Source organism: Plectropomus leopardus, chromosome 17 (assembly GCF_026936395.1).
Source record: "Plectropomus leopardus strain MGB_pleo_1.0 chromosome 17, ASM2693639v1, whole genome shotgun sequence".
Taxonomy (NCBI): Eukaryota; Metazoa; Chordata; class Actinopteri; order Perciformes; family Serranidae; genus Plectropomus; species Plectropomus leopardus.
Window position 1 is genome coordinate 4,235,070 of NC_142192.1, and position 24,750 is coordinate 4,259,819.

General features: G+C 36.5%; 1 protein-coding gene across 2 annotated transcripts in view; it reads left to right on the forward strand.

Moving 5' to 3' along the window:
• Window positions 1-24,750, forward strand: part of LOC121958196 (putative histone deacetylase 1-B) — a 47,708-nt gene that overhangs the window by 14,995 nt on the left and 7,963 nt on the right. The window contains exons 10-12 of one of the 2 annotated variants that reach the window (XM_088089981.1): window positions 597-752; window positions 839-884; window positions 1,134-5,875. In XM_088089981.1, the coding sequence (XP_087946107.1) occupies window positions 597-752; window positions 839-884; window positions 1,134-1,167 (236 nt within the window). In that variant the 3' untranslated portion in view covers window positions 1,168-5,875. Of the gene's footprint in view, window positions 1-596; window positions 753-838; window positions 885-1,133; window positions 5,876-24,750 lie in introns of those variants that run through there. The other variant, XM_088089982.1, reaches the window with a different exon arrangement.

A 24,750-nucleotide genomic window follows, 5' to 3' on the forward strand; every position in this document is an offset into this window, starting at 1 on the left:
CTATGGTACAGTTCTACAATTCTACAATTTCATTTAGCAGACGCTTTTATCCAAAGCGACGTACAACACAAGCAAGAATTTAGACTTAAGGAAAAGAACCCTTAGTAAGTGCAAAAAGTGCTTCAGGTGTGATTGGTCACAGGTATTGCCGTCTAGTGGCAGAAGAAGTGCCGCATAGCCGCCGCCGCCCCCCCCTTTTTTTTTTTTTTTTTGAGAAACCAAAGTAATAACCAGTAGCGATCTCAGCATCTGAGATTCAACAATCTCAGTATCACTACTTACGATGACAGTCAACATCACACAACTTTGTCAGTGCTAGATAATCATTAGGTGCTGGGTTTTGGACCTTCTGACTTAATCTACCCCAAAGGGCAAAGAGGAGAAGAATCAGGTAAAGTGCCGAGGTGTTCTCAGAACAATTGAGTTTTCAATTGTCTCTTAAAAGTTGAAAGGGACTCAGCAGAACGCACAGAGTTTGGAAGTTTGTTCCACCATTTGGGAACAACAGAATTTCTAATTTGTTCTAATTTGTGTTTAATGTTTAAGGGATATTATCTAAGGATGCCTTAGTCAATGATGTGTGTTCTGTATTTTAGTCCGGGCCCATGACAAAAGGATAGCCTGTGAGGAGGAGTTTTCTGACTCCGAGGATGAGGCGGAGGGGCAGGGAGGCGGCCGCAGGAACGCAGCCAACCACAAGAAGGCCAAACGAGTGAAGAAGGAGGAAGAAAAGGAAGGAGAGGAAAAGAAAGGTAAGACATATTCAAAAGTCCGGTCAAGTTTGTATTTGTAAATGAACAGAAATTGTTTTCATCACTGGTGTTTTTCTGCCCCCTAGAAGTAAAAGAGGAGGAGAAGGAGGAGGAAAAGATGGACACGTCAGGGTAAGAGAGTTACACTTTCAAAATCTGAATTAGTGGTCCCTGAGTATAAAAATATTTACAACCTGTAGATAGTAAGTTTTCAAGGCTTAGTTGACCTATAATACTCAATGTACACCACTGAAATTATTCAGGGCATCAAAAAGTCATATTAGTTAGTAGTTATTACATCGTCAAAAATGGCATGAAAGAGCCTGAATGGCAGCTTAAGATAACAGCTCCTCCGAATTTGTTTTTAATCTGCCCCGTTAGCACGTCAAACACAGCGATACTTGAGAAAAACTGATTTAACACGAGGGGCAAAATGAGAAGACGAGAGGGAAACAAAAAAAAACCAGAGTGAACAACAAGGAAACACAGAAAAAAGCTCACCTAAACAGGTACAAGATGGCGAAGCTAACGCTAATGTTAGCACGCACCAGGAAGACGAGGTGAGCTTAGCCAGAGTTTTAGAGGAGATACGGGACTTTCGCAAGGACACAAAACAACAGCTAAACGACATTAAGGGTGAGCTCACGTGCGATAATGAAAAGATAGCGGAGGCAGAGACACGAATCGAAGAGATGGAGGATCGCGTTCAAAACGTGGAACAGGTGCTAACTAAGATGATAAAAGTGATAAATCAGCAAGAAAACAAGATACTCGACCAGGAAGGGAGATCTAGACGGGATAGCATGAGGATATGTAATGTACCCGAAGGAGCGGAGGGGTCCTCTATGGTGAACTTTGTAGAAAAGTTATTACGGGAAACACTTCAACTTCCCCCTGCTATGAAGCTTCACATCGAGAGGGCACATCGGTCACCCCCGGGTCTCCAAAAACGGAGACCCGGGAGACAAGCCGCGATCAATAATAGTCACATTTTTACACTACACTGTGAAAGAAGAGATCCTGCGTAAAGCCTGGGGAAAGAAACAGGTGTTTTTGAACGGAAGATTAATCTTCTTCGATCAAGACCCCAGCCATCATGCAGAAGCAGAAAGAATATACTGAGGCGAAACGGGTGTTAAAACAGAACAAGATCCGCTTCCAGACTCCCTTCCCCCCAAAGCTACGGGTGTTTTATGATGACGGAACGCGACTGTATCAGACTGTGGATGAGGCGACCAATGATATGAAGAATAGAGGCCGTCAGAGTCATTACGCCGACAGAGAGCCTCGCTGAGCAACTGTCCTGTTGCGTGTGGGAGATAGTGGGAGAACCCAGGCCACGGGGACCGGACGAGGAGCGAGTGAAGGACATCCGAGACGAACTTCAGGCTTTCAGGAGACAGTCCTCGCCCCCTTCAGAAGAAATTTGACTCCGAATGGCTCAGAAAACGCTGGCGTGCTGAACAAAAAATTAAACACACGTTGAGTTTTTTTTTCTTTCTTTTCTTTTATAATTATTATGATTGTTGTTTACCTGTCTGCTTATTACATGAATCCTTTACCTCTCCGAATGAGAATGTATACATAGGAGGAAAGCACAGAGAAGTGTTTTTCTGAATGATGGACAGAGACTGTTATTCTTTCGGATGCTGCAGTGGGGGCCCTCAACCCACAGGTGAGAGAGGCTTTCCCACAGTTAGATGTTCTCTCTAGCTTAGGCCAGGGTCATCCACGGGAGACCCCTACCTTGGGATCACTTTTTTGTTTGTTTGTATGTTCTTTTGTTCTTATCTGTTCTGGGAGTAGATCTATCATGTCCTATTATGTTCTGAAGAGGTAGGCCTAATTGACATATGGAGGGACTTTTATCCTAATAGAAGAGATTATACTCATTACTCTGCTGCTCATTTGCTGTACACGAGAATAGACTTTCATAACATTTGAAAAAGATAAAACAAATGCCTGTGGAATTGGTACAATAGATGTAAGTGACCATGCGCCCATATACCTGTCTGTCGATTTAAACCTGCAACTCAAGAATACTATGTGGAAATTAAACTCAAGCCTGCTTAATGATCCCACTTTTTTAAGGAACAAATTAAGAAGGAGATTGGGTTATACTTGGAACTCAATGATAATGGAGAGGTTTCACCCCCCATTTTGTGGGATGCTTTGAAGGCTGTTCTAAGGGGGGAAATTAGAGCAATATCTTTTCATAAGAAAAAAATAAGAAACAAAACATTAGAGGATCTACAAAGCATATTAAAGGAACTAGAAAGAAAACATAAACTGAAAATGATGCAGCAGACATTGGAGGAAATAAAGAATATTAGGGACAAAATTAATAATCTGGCTACACAAGAAATCAAGAAAAACCTCATGTTTCTTAAACAGAGGCACTATGAAAGTGGATCCAAATCTATGAAAATACTGTCTTGAAAACTTAAAAAAAGATGGCAGAAAATACAATCCACAGGATTAGAGATCCAAAAACGAATGTTATAAAAAGGAAATTGAGTGAAATTCTGGAAGCCTTTGAAGTATTCTACAAAAATCTGTATTCAGAAGTTCCAGGGGGTAGCCTTAATGAAATTGACAGCTTCCTGGATTCCCTAAATCTGCCCACATTGAATGAGGAACAAAATAAAGTAATGACTGATGATATAACTGACAGTGAACTAAAAATTGCAATCAGCAAACTCAAATTGAATAAGTCTCCAGGATCAGATGGCTATACGGCAGAGTGGTATAAGGAGTTCAAAGAGGAACTAACACCTATTATTCTCCCTACGATGAATTGGGTTTTAAAAAAAAGCACAAACACCTCCCAGCTGGAAGGAGGCAATAATTTCGGCTATACCAAAAGAAGGCAAAGATAAAATGGAATGTGGGTCATTCAGACCAGTATCTGTCCTTAATGTGGATTATAGGTTATTCACTTCCATTATGGCCAGACGGCTGGAAATTTTTTTACCTAAACTGATTCATAATGACCAGACAGGCTTTATCCAACACCGCCAAACTCAAGACAATATAAGACGGACACTACACATAATAGACCATATTCAAAAAAATGAGATTAAAGCAGTAGTGATAAGTGTTGATGCAGAAAAGGCATTTGACTCTGTGAATTGGAATTTTCTCTGCTGAGTTCTCCATAGATTTGGTCTACACGATACAATTATCAAAACTATACAGACACTGTATAATAAGCCCACTGCTAAAATAAAAGTTAATGGGTACCTATCAAATAGTTTCACTCTGGAAAGGGGTTCGAGACAGGGATTATATTTGGAGCCATTAGCACAATACATAAGAAAAAAGGAAGAAATAAAAGGTATCACAATTCATGAGGCAGAACATAAATTGGTCTGCTACGCAGACGACGTTCTAATTTACCAAGGACAACCTACAAATTCTCTACCTAAATTAATGCAGGCATTTGGAAAATATGGGCAATTATCAGGATATAAGATAAATGTGAATAAAACACAATTGCTTTCATACAATTACAGTCCACCAGATGAGGTTAGAAGAAGATACCCTTTGACATGGCAAACAAGGTGTCTCAAATATCTGGACATTATGTTATCAAAAGATATTGCAGACCTACTAGAGCATAACTGTTCACCTATACATAAAAGAATCAAGGAGGATATAACAAGATGGAACTTTATCCCTTTCTTAAGTCTCAGCTCCAGAAGTGAATCTATCAAGATGAATATACTTCCAAGAATATTATATCTTTTCCAGACCTTACCCATAGAAATGACCCAAAAACAATTTAATGAATTGGACAAAAGGTACATATGGCAAGACCCAGAATTTGCCTCAAAACCTTACAACTAGCAAAAGAAAAGGGAGGATGGGGTCTACCCTCGTTTAAAGAATATTATTGAGCAGCACAATTGAGACATATGATATATTGGTGTAAGCCATTATATGATGCTCAATGGAAAAATATTGAGGAGAAAATATCCTCTACTCCCTTACAGGCAATCATAGCTGACAGCAACCTACAAGGCTACATTAATATTATCGAAAATCCATGGGTAAAATGAATAGTTTTTAAATGGTGTGCATATGACACAGATTTTACTCCAAATAAATTAGATAACAGATTTAAAGTTTGGATCTCTAAAAGAATAACTGTTCTTTTCAATATAATGGAAGATGGGACCACGTTTAGTTTTGAAACACTTAAAGACAAATTTTTAATAGAAAAACAAGACTTCTATCGGTACCTGCAGATTCGGCATTTTGTTACTAGAAAGGTGAAACCTGTAACAGAACCAAATGTAAGCTTGATAGGCTTGTTCGAAAAAGCATACAATTCAAATATTGGTGGTGGAATAATCTCATGTTTGTATAAAGGGCTGTTGAACCTTAAAGACCACTCAACTATGTACGTTAAATCAAAATGGGAGAAGGAAGGAGGAGTACTCATATCTGATGAAGAATGGACAACAATATGGAGGTATCAATGGAAATGTACCAGTTCGCAAACCTGGAGGGAGTTCAGTTGGAAATGTCTGATGAGGTTCTTCATTACGCCATCCCAGAAATCCCACTATAACTATAACTCACCAGCCTGCTGGAGAAAATGTGGAAACCTAAATGCAGATCATTATCATGTCCTATGGGATTGCCCTGTTATTAAAAATTTTTGGAAAAAGGTGCATAATGCTGTACAAGACATTTTCAGATATCAACTGCCCCTGGAGAATAAAACTCTTTTTTTTTGACTTATACCTCAAGAATGGGCGAAAAGACACAAATATTTATTTAATATATTGCTGGTAGCAGGTAAAAAGGCCCTTACAAGGAAATGGCTATTGCAGGAGATCCCAACCTTAAATACATGGATGGACATTACAATGGACATTTGTAAAATGAAAAAGATCACAGCGCATGTTAATTTTTATTTTGAATTATTCATGTCACGCTGGGAAAGATGGGTTGACTATGTCACACAGGCCAGACTTTGTTTTTACACATCTATAATGACATGGTAAAGAGCAGATCACTCCCTATGTGTTGTACATTTTTTACTGTTCCTTTTATATTTATGTTATAATTTCTAAAAATGTGGCATTTTAGACACATTAAAAGGTTGTACAAAGCTTTTGAAACCAAAAGAGATGTGGTTTCAATGTAAGAGATGGTATGTGATGTTAAATGTCAATGAAAAGTACATTAAAAAAATGGCATGAAAATGTCTGAATACATGTCATCCAAAATAGCAAAAAAAAGTCATGGTATGGTATATAGTCAAAAATAGCATGAAAGATATCATAGTATAGTATATTGTACAAAGTAGCAGGAAAATATCATAGTATGGCACGTCATCCAAAATGGAATGAAAAAGTCATAGTATACTATATCGTCCTAAATAGCATGAAAAATCTTAGTACAGGAAGTCATCCAAAGTACCTTAAAAACATTTAAGTACAGTAAGTTGTCCAAAATATCATTAAAAAAATCATTTTTTCCTGCTACTTTTTATGCTATACTGGATGACATAATAATGACAATGTCATGACATAATAATGTCATCCAGTCTAGCATAAAAACAGGTGAAAACACCTCAAAACAGTATAAAACAGCCTGCTGAGACACGCCATAGCATAGAATGTTGCAAAAACGGACAAAAACACCAAAATAATGCATGTTGAAAAACTGACGAAAAAGGCAAGGCTATAGTATTGCAATAATGTCATAATATGACATGTCCCAAAAACAGGTGAAAACACCTCAAAACAGCATAAAATAGCCTGCTGAGACACACCATAGCATAGAATGTTGCAAAAAAGAACAAAAACACCAAAATAATGCATATTGAAGAAATGATGAAAACGGCAAGGCTATAGTATGGCAGAAATGTCAAAATATGACATGTCCCAAAAACAGTTGAAAAAACTTGAAAACAGCATAAAACAACCTGCTGAGACACGCCATAGCATAGAATGTTGCAAAGACAGACAAAAACACCAAAATGATGCATGTTTAAAAAATGACGAAAACGGCAAGGCTATAGTATGGCAAAAATGTCAAAATATGACATGACCCATAAACAGTTGAAAATACTTGAAAACAGCATAAAATAGCCTGCCGAGACACGCCACAGCATATAGCGTTGCAAAAACAGACAAAAACACCAAAATAATGCATGTTGAAAAAATTATGAAAAATGCAAGGCTATAGTATGGCAAAAATGTCATAATATGACATGTCCCAAAAACAGTGGAAAACACTTGAAAACAGCATAAAATAGCCTGCCGAGACACGCCATAGCATAGAATGTTGCAAAAACAGACAAAACACCAAAATAATGCATGTTGAAAAATGATGAAAGTGGCAAGGCTATAGTATGGCAAAAATGTCATAATATTGACATGTCCCAAAAACAACTAAACACCTCAAAACATCATAAAATAGCCTGCCGAGACACGCCATAGCATAGAATATTGCAAAAACAGACAAAAACACCAAAATAATACATGTTGAAAAAATGACGAAAACGGCAAGGCTATAGTATGGCGAAAATGTCATAATATGACATGGCCCATAAACAGTTCAAAACACCTCAAAACAGCATAAAATAGCCTGCCGAGACACGCCACAGCATATAATGTTGCAATAACGGACAAAAACACCAAAATAATACATGTTGAAAAAAATACGAAAACGGCAAGGCTATAGTATGGCAAAAATGTCAAAATATTACATGTCCCAAAAACAACCAAAACACCTCAAAACATCATAAAATAGCCTGCCGAGACACGCCATAGCAAAGAATATTGCAAAAATGGACAAAAACACGAAAATAATACATGTTGAAAAAATGACGAAAACGGCAAGGCTATAGTATGGCAAAAATGTCATAATATGACATGTCCCATAAACTGTTTAAAACACCTTAAAACAGCATAAAATAGCCTGCTGAGACACGCCACAGCATAGAATGTTGCAAAAAACGGACAAAAACACCAAAATAATACATGTTGAAAAAATGACGAAAACGGCAAGGCTATAGTATGGCAAAAACGTCATAATATGACATGTCCCAAAAACAGTTGAAAACACTTGAAAACAGCATAAAATAGCCTGCCGAGACACGCCATAGCATAGAATATTGCAAAACCGGACAAAAACACCAAAATAATACATGTTGAAAAAATGACGAAAAAGGCAAGGCTATAGTATGGCAAAAATGTCAAGTTTTGACATGTCCCAAAAACAGCTTGAAACACCTCAGAACTGCATAAAATAGCCTGGCGAGACATGCCATAGCATAGAATATTGCAAAAACGGACAAAAACACCAAAACAATGCATGTTGAAAAAAATGACGAAAACGGCAAGGCTATAGTATGGCGAAAATGTCATAATATGACATGGCCCATAAACAGTTCAAAACACCTCAAAACAGCATAAAATAGCCTGCCGAGACACGCCATAGCATATAGCGTTGCAAAAACAGACAAAAACACCAAAATAATGCATGTTGAAAAATGACGAAAGTGGCAAGGCTATAGTATGGCAAAAATGTCATAATATTACATGTCCCAAAAACAACCAAAACACCTCAAAACAGCATAAAATAGCCTGCCGAGACACGCCATAGCATATAGCGTTGCAAAAACAGACAAAAACACCAAAATAATACATGTTGAAAAAATGACGAAAACGGCAAGGCTATAGTATGGCAAAAACGTCATAATATGACATGACCCATAAACAGTTCAAAACACCTCAAAACAGCATAAAATAGCCTGCCGAGACACGCCATAGCAAAGATTATTGCAAAACAGACAAAACACCAAAATAATGCATGTTGAAAAAATTATGAAAGCGGCAAGGCTATAGTATGGCAAAAATGTCAAAATATGACATGTCCCAAAAACAACCAAAACACCTCAAAACATCATAAAATAGCCTGCTGAGACACGCCACAGCATAGAATGTTGCAAAAAACGGACAAAAACACCAAAATAATACATGTTGAAAAAATGACGAAAACGGCAAGGCTATAGTATGGCAAAAACGTCATAATATGACATGTCCCAAAAACAGTTGAAAACACTTGAAAACAGCATAAAATAGCCTGCCGAGACACGCCATAGCATAGAATATTGCAAAACCGGACAAAAACACCAAAATAATGCATGTTGAAAAAATGATGAAAAAGGCAAGGCTATAGTATGGCAAAAATGTCAAATTTTGACATATCCCAAAAACAGCTTGAAACACCTCAAAACTGCATAAAATAGCCTGGCGAGACATGCCATAGCATAGAATATTGCAAAAACGGACAAAAACACCAAAATAATGCATGTTGAAAAATGACGAAACGGCAAGGCTATAGTATGGCAAAAATGTCAAAATATGACATGTCCCAAAAACAGTTGAAAAATACTTGAAAACAGCATAAAATAGCCTGCCAAGACACGCCACAGCATATAGCGTTGCAAAAACAGACAAAAACACCAAAATAATACATGTTGAAAAAATGACGAAAACGGCAAGGCTATAGTATGGCAAAAATGTCAAATTTTGACATGTCCCAAAAACAGCTTGAAACACCTCAGAACTGCATAAAATAGCCTGGCGAGACATGCCATAGCATAGAATATTGCAAAAACGGACAAAAACACCAAAATAATGCATGTTGAAAAAAATGACGAAAACGGCAAGGCTATAGTATGGCGAAAATGTCATAATATGCCATGGCCCATAAACAGTTCAAAACACCTCAAAACAGCATAAAATAGCCTGCCGAGACACGCCACAGCATATAATGTTGCAATAACAGACAAAAACAACAAAATAATGCATGTTGAAAAAATGACGAAAACGGCAAGGCTATAGTATGGCAAAAATGTCAAAATATGACATGTCCCAAAAACAGTTGAAAACACTTGAAAACAGCATAAAATAGCCTGCTGAGACACGCCGTAGCATAGAATGCTGCAAAAACCGGACAAAAACACCAAAATAATGCATGTTGAAAAAATGATGAAAAAGTCAAGGCTATAGTATGGCAAAAATGTCAAAATATGACGTCCCAAAAACAGTTGAAAAATACTTGAAAACAGCATAAAATAGCCTGCCGAGACACGCCACAGCATATAGCGTTGCAAAAACAGACAAAAACACCAAAATAATGCATGTTAAAAAAAAGTCGAAAACGGCAAGGCTATAGTATGGCAAAAATGTCAAAATATGACATGTCCCAAAAACAACCAAAACACCTCAAAACATCATAAAATAGCCTGCCGAGACACGCCATAGCAAAGAATATTGCAAAAATGGACAAAAACACGAAAATAATACATGTTGAAAAAATGACGAAAACGGCAAGGCTATAGTATGGCAAAAATGTCAAATTTTGACATGTCCCAAAAACAGCTTGAAAGACCTCAAAACTGCATAAAATAGCCTGCTGAGACACGCCATAGCATAGAATGTTGCAAAAAACGGACAAAAACACCAAAATAATACATGTTGAAAAAATGACGAAAACGGCAAGGCTATAGTATGGCAAAAATGTCAAAAAATGACATGACCCATAAACAGTTGAAAATACTTGAAAACAGCATAAAATAGCCTGCCGAGACACGCCATGGTATATAGCGTTGCAAAAATAGACAATAACACCAAAATAATGCATGTTGAAAAAATGACGAAAACGGCAAGGCTATAGTATGGCAAAAATGTGAAAATATGACATGACCCATAAACAGTTCAGAACACCTCAAAACAGCATAAAATAGCCTGCCGAGACACGCCATAGCATAGAATGTTGCAAAAAAAGGACAAAAACACCAAAATAATGCATGTTGAAAAAATGATGAAAAATGCAAGGCTATACTATGGCAAAAATGTCAAATTTTGACATGTCCCAAAAACAGCTTGAAACACCTCAAAACTGCATAAAATAGCCTGCCGAGACACGCCACAGCATATAGCGTTGCAAAAACAGACAAAAACACCAAAATAATGCATGTTGAAAAAATTATGAAAAATGCAAGGCTATAGTATGGCAAAAATGTCATAATATGACATGTCCCAAAAACAGTGGAAAACACTTGAAAACAGCATAAAATAGCCTGCCGAGACACGCCATAGCATATAGCGTTGCAAAAACAGACAAAAACACCAAAATAATGCATGTTGAAAAATGACGAAAGTGGCAAGGCTATAGTATGGCAAAAATGTCATAATATTACATGTCCCAAAAACAACCAAAACACCTCAAAACAGCATAAAATAGCCTGCCGAGACACGCCATAGCATATAGCGTTGCAAAAACAGACAAAAACACCAAAATAATACATGTTGAAAAAATGACGAAAACGGCAAGGCTATAGTATGGCAAAAACGTCATAATATGACATGACCCATAAACAGTTCAAAACACCTCAAAACAGCATAAAATAGCCTGCCGAGACACGCCATAGCATAGATTATTGCAAAAACACCAAAATAATGCATGTTGAAAAAATTATGAAAACGGCAAGGCTATAGTATGGCAAAAATGTCAAAATATGACATGTCCCAAAAACAACCAAAACACCTCAAAACATCATAAAATAGCCTGCCGAGACACGCCATAGCAAAGAATATTGCAAAAATGGACAAAAACACGAAAATAATACATGTTGAAAAAATGACGAAAACGGCAAGGCTATAGTATGGCAAAAATGTCATAATATGACATGACCCATAAACAGTTTAAAACACCTTAAAACAGCATAAAATAGCCTGCTGAGATACGCCACAGCATAGAATGTTGCAAAAAACGGACAAAAACACCAAAATAATACATGTTGAAAAAATGACGAAAACGGCAAGGCTATAGTATGGCAAAAACGTCATAATATGACATGTCCCAAAAACAGTTGAAAACACTTGAAAACAGCATAAAATAGCCTGCCGAGACACGCCATAGCATAGAATATTGCAAAACCGGACAAAAACACCAAAATAATGCATGTTGAAAAAATGATGAAAAAGGCAAGGCTATAGTATGGCAAAAATGTCAAATTTTGACATGTCCCAAAAACAGCTTGAAACACCTCAAAACTGCATAAAGTAGCCTGGCGAGACATGCCATAGCATAGAATATTGCAAAAACGGACAAAAACACCAAAATAATGCATGTTGAAAAAATGACGAAAATGTCAAGGCTATAGTATGGCAAAAATGTCAAAATATGACGTCCCAAAAACAGTTGAAAAATACTTGAAAACAGCATAAAATAGCCTGCCGAGACACGCCACAGCATATAGCGTTGCAAAAACAGACAAAAACACCAAAATAATGCATGTTAAAAAAAAGTCGAAAACGGCAAGGCTATAGTATGGCAAAAATGTCAAAATATGACATGTCCCAAAAACAACCAAAACACCTCAAAACATCATAAAATAGCCTGCCGAGACACGCCATAGCAAAGAATATTGCAAAAATGGACAAAAACACGAAAATAATACATGTTGAAAAAATGACGAAAACGGCAAGGCTATAGTATGGCAAAAATGTCAAATTTTGACATGTCCCAAAAACAGCTTGAAAGACCTCAAAACTGCATAAAATAGCCTGCTGAGACACGCCATAGCATAGAATGTTGCAAAAACTGACAAAAACACGAAAATAATACATGTTGAAAAAATGATGAAAATGGCAAGGCTATAGTATGGCAAAAATGTCATAATATGACATGACCCATAAACAGTTTAAAACACCTTAAAACAGCATAAAATAGCCTGCTGAGACACGCCATAGCATAGAATGTTGCAAAAAACGGACAAAAACACCAAAATAATACATGTTGAAAAAATGACGAAAACGGCAAGGCTATAGTATGGCAAAAATGTGAAAATATGACATGACCCATAAACAGTTCAGAACACCTCAAAACAGCATAAAATAGCCTGCCGAGACACGCCATAGCATAGAATGTTGCAAAAAAAGGACAAAAACACCAAAATAATGCATGTTGAAAAAATGATGAAAAATGCAAGGCTATACTATGGCAAAAATGTCAAATTTTGACATGTCCCAAAAACAGCTTGAAACACCTCAAAACTGCATAAAATAGCCTGCCGAGACACGCCACAGCATATAGCGTTGCAAAAACAGACAAAAACACCAAAATAATGCATGTTGAAAAAATGACGAAAACGGCAAGGCTATAGTATGGCAAAAATGTCATAATATGACATGACCCATAAACAGTTTAAAACACCTTAAAACAGCATAAAATAGCCTGCTGAGACACGCCACAGCATAGAATGTTGCAAAAAACGGACAAAAACACCAAAATAATACATGTTGAAAAAATGACGAAAACGGCAAGGCTATAGTATGGCAAAAACGTCATAATATGACATGTCCCAAAAACAGTTGAAAACACTTGAAAACAGCATAAAATAGCCTGCCGAGACACGCCATAGCATAGAATATTGCAAAACCGGACAAAAACACCAAAATAATGCATGTTGAAAAAATGATGAAAAAGGCAAGGCTATAGTATGGCAAAAATGTCAAATTTTGACATGTCCCAAAAACAGCTTGAAACACCTCAAAACTGCATAAAGTAGCCTGGCGAGACATGCCATAGCATAGAATATTGCAAAAACGGACAAAAACACCAAAATAATGCATGTTGAAAAAATGACGAAAACGGCAAGGCTATAGTATGGCAAAAATGTCAAAATATGACGTCCCAAAAACAGTTGAAAAATACTTGAAAACAGCATAAAATAGCCTGCCGAGACACGCCACAGCATATAGCGTTGCAAAAACAGACAAAAACACCAAAATAATGCATGTTAAAAAAAAGTCGAAAACGGCAAGGCTATAGTATGGCAAAAATGTCAAAATATGACATGTCCCAAAAACAACCAAAACACCTCAAAACATCATAAAATAGCCTGCCGAGACACGCCATAGCAAAGAATATTGCAAAAATGGACAAAAACACGAAAATAATACATGTTGAAAAAATGACGAAAACGGCAAGGCTATAGTATGGCAAAAATGTCAAATTTTGACATGTCCCAAAAACAGCTTGAAAGACCTCAAAACTGCATAAAATAGCCTGCTGAGACACGCCATAGCATAGAATGTTGCAAAAACTGACAAAAACACGAAAATAATACATGTTGAAAAAATGATGAAAATGGCAAGGCTATAGTATGGCAAAAATGTCATAATATGACATGACCCATAAACAGTTTAAAACACCTTAAAACAGCATAAAATAGCCTGCTGAGACACACCATAGCATATAGTGTTGCAAAAACAGACAAAACACCAAAAATAATACATGTTGAAAAAATGACGAAAACGGCAAGGCTATAGTATGGCAAAAATGTCAAAATATGACATGACCCATAAACAGTTGAAAATACTTGAAAACAGCATAAAATAGCCTGCCGAGACACGCCATGGTATATAGCGTTGCAAAAATAGACAATAACACCAAAATAATGCATGTTGAAAAAATGACGAAAACGGCAAGGCTATAGTATGGCAAAAATGTGAAAATATGACATGACCCATAAACAGTTCAGAACACCTCAAAACAGCATAAAATAGCCTGCCGAGACACGCCATAGCATAGAATGTTGCAAAAAAAGGACAAAAACACCAAAATAATGCATGTTGAAAAAACGATGAAAAATGCAAGGCTATACTATGGCAAAAATGTCAAATTTTGACATGTCCCAAAAACAGCTTGAAACACCTCAAAACTGCATAAAATAGCCTGCTGAGACACACCATAGCATAGAATGTTGCAAAAAAGAACAAAAACACCAAAATAATGCATATTGAAGAAATGATGAAAACGGCAAGGCTATAGTATGGCAGAAATGTCAAAATATGACATGTCCCAAAAACAGTTGAAAAAACTTGAAAACAGCATAAAACAACCTGCTGAGACACGCCATAGCATAGAATGTTGCAAAGACAGACAAAAACACCAAAATGATGCATGTTGAAAAATGACGAAAACGGCAAGGCTATAGTATGGCAAAAATGTCAAAATATGACATGACCCATAAACAGTTGAAAATACTTGAAAACAGCATAAAATAGCCTGCCGAGACACGCCACAGCATATAGCGTTGCAAAAACAGACAAAAACACCAAAATAATGCATGTTGAAAAAATTATGAAAAATGCAAGGCTATAGTATGGCAAAAATGTCATAATATGACATGTCCCAAAAACAGTGGAAAACACTTGAAAACAGCATAAAATAGCCTGCCGAGACACGCCATAGCATATAGCGTTGCAAAAACAGACAAAAACACCAAAATAATGCATGTTGAAAAATGACGAAAGTGGCAAGGCTATAGTATGGCAAAAATGTCATAATATTACATGTCCCAAAAACAACCAAAACACCTCAAAACAGCATAAAATAGCCTGCCGAGACACGCCATAGCATATAGCGTTGCAAAAACAGACAAAAACACCAAAATAATACATGTTGAAAAAATGACGAAAACGGCAAGGCTATAGTATGGCAAAAATGTCATAATATGACATGACCCATAAATAGTTCAAAACACCTCAAAACAGCATAAAATAGCCTGCCGAGACATGCCATAGCATAGATTATTGCAAAAACACCAAAATAATGCATGTTGAAAAAATTATGAAAACGGCAAGGCTATAGTATGGCAAAAATGTCAAAATATGACATGTCCCAAAAACAACCAAAACACCTCAAAACATCATAAAATAGCCTGCCGAGACACGCCATAGCAAAGAATATTGCAAAAATGGACAAAAACACGAAAATAATACATGTTGAAAAAATGACGAAAACGGCAAGGCTATAGTATGGCAAAAATGTCATAATATGACATGTCCCATAAACAGTTTAAAACACCTTAAAACAGCATAAAATAGCCTGCTGAGACACGCCACAGCATAGAATGTTGCAAAAAACGGACAAAAACACCAAAATAATACATGTTGAAAAAATGACGAAAACGGCAAGGCTATAGTATGGCAAAAACGTCATAATATGACATGTCCCAAAAACAGTTGAAAACACTTGAAAACAGCATAAAATAGCCTGCCGAGACACGCCATAGCATAGAATATTGCAAAACCGGACAAAAACACCAAAATAATACATGTTGAAAAAATGACGAAAACGGCAAGGCTATAGTATGGCAAAAATGTCAAATTTTGACATGTCCCAAAAACAGCTTGAAACACCTCAGAACTGCATAAAATAGCCTGGCGAGACATGCCATAGCATAGAATATTGCAAAAACGGACAAAAACACCAAAATAATGCATGTTGAAAAAATGAAAAAACGGCAAGGCTATAGTATGGCGAAAATGTCATAATATGACATGGCCCATAAACAGTTCAAAACACCTCAAAACAGCATAAAATAGCCTGCCGAGACACGCCATAGCATATAGCGTTGCAAAAACAGACAAAAACACCAAAATAATGCATGTTGAAAAATGACGAAAGTGGCAAGGCTATAGTATGGCAAAAATGTCATAATATTACATGTCCCAAAAACAACCAAAACACCTCAAAACAGCATAAAATAGCCTGCCGAGACACGCCATAGCATATAGCGTTGCAAAAACAGACAAAAACACCAAAATAATACATGTTGAAAAAATGACGAAAACGGCAAGGCTATAGTATGGCAAAAACGTCATAATATGACATGACCCATAAACAGTTCAAAACACCTCAAAACAGCATAAAATAGCCTGCCGAGACACGCCATAGCAAAGATTATTGCAAAAACACCAAAATAATGCATGTTGAAAAAATTATGAAAACGGCAAGGCTATAGTATGGCAAAAATGTCAAAATATGACATGTCCCAAAAACAACCAAAACACCTCAAAACATCATAAAATAGCCTGCTGAGACACGCCACAGCATAGAATGTTGCAAAAAACGGACAAAAACACCAAAATAATACATGTTGAAAAAATGACGAAAACGGCAAGGCTATAGTATGGCAAAAACGTCATAATATGACATGTCCCAAAAACAGTTGAAAACACTTGAAAACAGCATAAAATAGCCTGCCGAGACACGCCATAGCATAGAATATTGCAAAACCGGACAAAAACACCAAAATAATGCATGTTGAAAAAATGATGAAAAAGGCAAGGCTATAGTATGGCAAAAATGTCAAATTTTGACATGTCCCAAAAACAGCATGAAACACCTCAAAACTGCATAAAATAGCCTGGCGAGACATGCCATAGCATAGAATATTGCAAAAACGGACAAAAACACCAAAATAATGCATGTTGAAAAAATGACGAAAACGGCAAGGCTATAGTATGGCAAAAATGTCAAAATATGACATGTCCCAAAAACAGTTGAAAAATACTTGAAAACAGCATAAAATAGCCTGCCAAGACACGCCACAGCATATAGCGTTGCAAAAACAGACAAAAACACCAAAATAATACATGTTGAAAAAATGACGAAAACGGCAAGGCTATAGTATGGCAAAAATGTCAAATTTTGACATGTCCCAAAAACAGCTTGAAACACCTCAGAACTGCATAAAATAGCCTGGCGAGACATGCCATAGCATAGAATATTGCAAAAACGGACAAAAACACCAAAACAATGCATGTTGAAAAAAATGACGAAAACGGCAAGGCTATAGTATGGCGAAAATGTCATAATATGACATGGCCCATAAACAGTTCAAAACAGCATAAAATAGCCTGCCGAGACACGCCACAGCATATAATGTTGCAATAACAGACAAAAACAACAAAATAATGCATGTTGAAAAAATGACGAAAACGGCAAGGCTATAGTATGGCAAAAATGTCAAAATATGACATGTCCCAAAAACAGTTGAAAACACTTGAAAACAGCATAAAATAGCCTGCTGAGACACGCCGTAGCATAGAATGCTGCAAAAAACGGACAAAAACACCAAAATAATGCATGTTGAAAAAATGATGAAAAAGGCAAGGCTATAGTATGGCAAAAATGTCAAAATATGACATGTCCCAAAAACAGCTTGAAACACCTCAAAACTGCATAAAGTAGCCTGGCGAGACATGCCATAGCATAGAATAAATCAAAAACGGACAAAAACACCAAAATAATGCATGTTGAAAAAATGACGAAAACGGCAAGGCTATAGTATGGCAAAAATGTCAAAATATGACGTCCCAAAAACAGTTGAAAAATACTTGAAAACAGCATAAAATAGCCTGCCGAGACACGCCACAGCATATAGCGTTGCAAAAACAGACAAAAACACCAAAATAATGCATGTTAAAAAAAAGTCGAAAACGGCAAGGCTATAGTATGGCAAAAATGTCAAAATATGACATGTCCCAAAAACAACCAAAACACCTCAAAACATCATAAAATAGCCTGCCGAGACACGCCATAGCAAAGAATATTGCAAAAATGGACAAAAACACGAAAATAATACATGTTGAAAAAATGACGAAAACGGCAAGGCTATAGTATGGCAAAAATGTCAAATTTTGACATGTCCCAAAAACAGCTTGAAACACCTCAAAACTGCATAAAATAGCCTGCTGAGACACGCCATAGCATAGAATGTTGCAAAAACGGACAAAACACCAAAATAATACATGTTGAAAAAATGACGAAAACGGCAAGGCTATAGTATGGCAAAAATGTCAAAATATGACATGACCCATAAACAGTTGAAAATACTTGAAAACAGCATAAAATAGCCTGCCGAGACACGCCATGGTATATAGCGTTGCAAAAATAGACAATAACACCAAAATAATGCATGTTGAAAAAATGCCGAAAACGGCAAGGCTATAGTATGGCAAAAATGTGAAAATATGACATGACCCATAAACAGTTCAGAACACCTCAAAACAGCATAAAATAGCCTGCCGAGACACGCCATAGCATAGAATGTTGCAAAAAAAGGACAAAAACACCAAAATAATGCATGTTGAAAAAATGATGAAAAATGCAAGGCTATACTATGGCAAAAATGTCAAATTTTGACATGTCCCAAAAACAGCTTGAAACACCTCAAAACTGCATAAAATAGCCTGCCGAGACACGCCACAGCATATAGCGTTGCAAAAACAGACAAAAACACCAAAATAATGCATGTTGAAAAAATTATGAAAAATGCAAGGCTATAGTATGGCAAAAATGTCATAATATGACATGTCCCAAAAACAGTGGAAAACACTTGAAAACAGCATAAAATAGCCTGCCGAGACACGCCATAGCATATAGCGTTGCAAAAACAGACAAAAACACCAAAATAATGCATGTTGAAAAATGACGAAAGTGGCAAGGCTATAGTATGGCAAAATGTCATAATATTACATGTCCCAAAAACAACCAAAACACCTCAAAACAGCATAAAATAGCCTGCCGAGACACGCCATAGCATAGAATATTGCAAAAACAGACAAAAACACCAAAATAATACATGTTGAAAAAATGACGAAAACGGCAAGGCTATAGTATGGCAAAAACGTCATAATATGACATGACCCATAAACAGTTCAAAACACCTCAAAACAGCATAAAATAGACTGCCGAGACACGCCATAGCATATAATGTTGCAATAACAGACAAAAACAATAAAATAATGCATGTTGAAAAAATGACGAAAACGGCAAGGCTATAGTATGGCAAAAATGTCAAAATATGACATGTCCCAAAAACAACCAAAACACCTCAAAACATCATAAAATAGCCTGCCGAGACACGCCACAGCAAAGAATATTGCAAAAATGGACAAAAACACGAAAATAATACATGTTGAAAAAATGACGAAAACAGCAAGGCTATAGTATGGCAAAAATGTCATAATATGACATGACCCATAAACAGTTTAAAACACCTTAAAACAGCATAAAATAGCCTGCTGAGATACGCCACAGCATAGAATGTTGCAAAAAACGGACAAAAACACCAAAATAATACATGTTGAAAAAATGATGAAAACGGCAAGGCTATAGTATGGCAAAAGCGTCATAATATGACATGTCCCAAAAACAGTTGAAAACACTTGAAAACAGCATAAAATAGCCTGCCGAGACACGCCATAGAACAGAATATTTCAAAACCGGACAAAAACACCAAAATAATGCATGTTGAAAAAATGATGAAAAAGGCAAGGCTATAGTATGGCAAAAATGTCAAATTTTGACATGTCCCAAAAACAGCTTGAAACACCTCAAAACTGCATAAAGTAGCCTGGCGAGACATGCCATAGCATAGAATATTGCAAAAACGGACAAAAACACCAAAATAATGCATGTTGAAAAAATGACGAAAACGGCAAGGCTATAGTATGGCAAAAATGTCAAAATATGACGTCCCAAAAACAGTTGAAAAATACTTGAAAACAGCATAAAATAGCCTGCCGAGACACGCCACAGCATATAGCGTTGCAAAAACAGACAAAAACACCAAAATAATGCATGTTAAAAAAAAGTCGAAAAGCAGCAAGGCTATAGTATGGCAAAATGTCAAAATATGACATGTCCCAAAAACAACCAAAACACCTCAAAACATCATAAAATAGCCTGCCGAGACACGCCATAGCAAAGAATATTGCAAAATGGACAAAACACGAAAATAATACATGTTGAAAAATGACGAAAACGGCAAGGCTATAGTATGGCAAAATGTCAAATTTTGACATGTCCCAAAAACAGCTTGAAAGACCTCAAAACCGCAAAAAATAGCCTGCTGAAACACGCCATAGCATAAAATGTTGCAAAAAACGGACAAAAACACCAAAATAATACATGTTGAAAAAATGACGAAAACGGCAAGGCTATAGTATGGCAAAAATGTCAAAATATGACATGACCCATAAACAGTTTAAAACACCTTAAAACAGCATAAAATAGCCTGCTGAGAAACGCCATAGCATAGAATGATGGAAAAAAAGGACGAAAACACCAATATAAATCACGTTGAAAAATGACGAAAGCAGCAAGGCTATAGTATGGCAAAATGTGAAAATATGACATGACCCATAAACAGTTCAGAACACCTCAAAACAGCATAAAATAGCCTGCCGAGACACGCCATAGCATAGAATGTTGCAAAAAAGGACAAAAACACCAAAATAATGCATGTTGAAAAAATGATGAAAAATGCAAGGCTATACTATGGCAAAAATGTCAAATTTTGACATGTCCCAAAAACAGCTTGAAACACCTCAAAACTGCATAAAATAGCCTGCCGAGACACGCCACAGCATATAGCGTTGCAAAAACAGACAAAAACACCAAAATAATGCATGTTGAAAAAATGACGAAAAGCAGCAAGGCTATAGTATGGCAAAAATGTCATAATATGACATGACCCATAAACAGTTTAAAACACCTTAAAACAGCATAAAATAGCCTGCTGAGACACGCCACAGCATAGAATGTTGCAAAAAACGGACAAAAACACCAAAATAATACATGTTGAAAAAATGACGAAAACGGCAAGGCTATAGTATGGCAAAAACGTCATAATATGACATGTCCCAAAAACAGTTGAAAACACTTGAAAACAGCATAAAATAGCCTGCCGAGACACGCCATAGCATAGAATATTGCAAAACCGGACAAAAACACCAAAATAATGCATGTTGAAAAAATGACGAAAACGGCAAGGCTATAGTATGGCAAAAATGTCAAATTTTGACATGTCCCAAAAACAGCTTGAAACACCTCAAAACTGCATAAAGTAGCCTGGCGAGACATGCCATAGCATAGAATATTGCAAAAACGGACAAAAACACCAAAATAATGCATGTTGAAAAAATGACGAAAATGTCAAGGCTATAGTATGGCAAAAATGTCAAAATATGACGTCCCAAAAACAGTTGAAAAATACTTGAAAACAGCATAAAATAGCCTGCCGAGACACGCCACAGCATATAGCGTTGCAAAAACAGACAAAAACACCAAAATAATGCATGTTAAAAAAAAGTCGAAAACGGCAAGGCTATAGTATGGCAAAAATGTCAAAATATGACATGTCCCAAAAACAACCAAAACACCTCAAAACATCATAAAATAGCCTGCCGAGACACGCCATAGCAAAGAATATTGCAAAATGGACAAAAACACCAAAATAATACATGTTGAAAAAATGACGAAAACGGCAAGGCTATAGTATGGCAAAAATGTCAAATTTTGACATGTCCCAAAAACAGCTTGAAAGACCTCAAAACTGCATAAAATAGCCTGCTGAGACACGCCATAGCATAGAATGTTGCAAAAACGGACAAAAACACGAAAATAATACATGTTGAAAAAATGATGAAAATGGCAAGGCTATACTATGGCAAAAATGTCATAATATGACATGACCCATAAACAGTTTAAAACACCTTAAAACAGCATAAAATAGCCTGCTGAGACACGCCATAGCATAGAATGTTGCAAAAAACGGACAAAAACACCAAAATAATACATGTTGAAAAAATGACGAAAACGGCAAGGCTATAGTATGGCAAAAATGTCAAAATATGACATGACCCATAAACAGTTGAAAATACTTGAAAACAGCATAAAATAGCCTGCCGAGACACGCCATGGTATATAGCGTTGCAAAAATAGACAATAACACCAAAATAATGCATGTTGAAAAAATGACGAAAACGGCAAGGCTATAGTATGGCAAAAATGTGAAAATATGACATGACCCATAAACAGTTCAGAACACCTCAAAACAGCATAAAATAGCCTGCCGAGACACGCCATAGCATAGAATGTTGCAAAAAAAGGACAAAAACACCAAAATAATGCATGTTGAAAAAACGATGAAAAATGCAAGGCTATACTATGGCAAAAATGTCAAATTTTGACATGTCCCAAAAACAGCTTGAAACACCTCAAAACTGCATAAAATAGCCTGCCGAGACACGCCACAGCATATAGCGTTGCAAAAACAGACAAAAACACCAAAATAATGCATGTTGAAAAAATTATGAAAAATGCAAGGCTATAGTATGGCAAAAATGTCATAATATGACATGTCCCAAAAACAGTGGAAAACACTTGAAAACAGCATAAAATAGCCTGCCGAGACACGCCATAGCATATAGCGTTGCAAAAACAGACAAAAACACCAAAATAATGCATGTTGAAAAATGACGAAAGTGGCAAGGCTATAGTATGGCAAAAATGTCATAATATTACATGTCCCAAAAACAACCAAAACACCTCAAAACAGCATAAAATAGCCTGCCGAGACACGCCATAGCATATAGCGTTGCAAAAACAGACAAAAACACCAAAATAATACATGTTGAAAAAATGACGAAAACGGCAAGGCTATAGTATGGCAAAAACGTCATAATATGACATGTCCCATAAACAGTTCAAAACACCTCAAAACATCATAAAATAGCCTGCCGAGACACGCCATAGCAAAGAATATTGCAAAAATGGACAAAAACACGAAAATAATACATGTTGAAAAAATGACGAAAACGGCAAGGCTATAGTATGGCAAAAATGTCATAATATGACATGACCCATAAACAGTTTAAAACACCTTAAAACAGCATAAAATAGCCTGCTGAGACACGCCACAGCATAGAATGTTGCAAAAAACGGACAAAAACACCAAAATAATACATGTTGAAAAAATGACGAAAACGGCAAGGCTATAGTATGGCAAAAACGTCATAATATGACATGTCCCAAAAACAGTTGAAAACACTTGAAAACAGCATAAAATAGCCTGCCGAGACACGCCATAGCATAGAATATTGCAAAACCGGACAAAAACACCAAAATAATGCATGTTGAAAAAATGATGAAAAAGGCAAGGCTATAGTATGGCAAAAATGTCAAATTTTGACATGTCCCAAAAACAGCTTGAAACACCTCAAAACTGCATAAAGTAGCCTGGCGAGACATGCCATAGCATAGAATATTGCAAAAACGGACAAAAACACCAAAATAATGCATGTTGAAAAAATGACAAAAATGTCAAGGCTATAGTATGGCAAAAATGTCAAAATATGACGTCCCAAAAACAGTTGAAAAATACTTGAAAACAGCATAAAATAGCCTGCCGAGACACGCCACAGCATATAGCGTTGCAAAAACAGACAAAAACACCAAAATAATGCATGTTAAAAAAAAGTCGAAAACGGCAAGGCTATAGTATGGCAAAAATGTCAAAATATGACATGTCCCAAAAACAACCAAAACACCTCAAAACATCATAAAATAGCCTGCCGAGACACGCCATAGCAAAGAATATTGCAAAAATGGACAAAAACACGAAAATAATACATGTTGAAAAAATGACGAAAACGGCAAGGCTATAGTATGGCAAAAATGTCAAATTTTGACATGTCCCAAAAACAGCTTGAAAGACCTCAAAACTGCATAAAATAGCCTGCTGAGACACGCCATAGCATAGAATGTTGCAAAAACTGACAAAAACACGAAAATAATACATGTTGAAAAAATGATGAAAATGGCAAGGCTATAGTATGGCAAAAATGTCATAATATGACATGACCCATAAACAGTTTAAAACACCTTAAAACAGCATAAAATAGCCTGCTGAGACACACCATAGCATATAGTGTTGCAAAAACAGACAAAAACACCAAAATAATGCATGTTGAAAAAATGACGAAAAAGGCAAGGCTATAGTATGGCAAAAATGTCAAGTTTTGACATGTCCCAAAAACAGCTTGAAACACCTCAGAACTGCATAAAATAGCCTGGCGAGACACGCCACAGCATATAATGTTGCAATAACAGACAAAAACACGAAAATAATACATGTTGAAAAAATGACGAAAACGGCAAGGCTATAGTATGGCAAAAATGTCAAAATATGACATGTCCCAAAAACAGTTGAAAACACTTGAAAACAGCATAAAATAGCCTGCTGAGACACGCCGTAGCATAGAATGCTGCAAAAAACGGACAAAAACACCAAAATAATGCATGTTGAAAAAATGATGAAAAA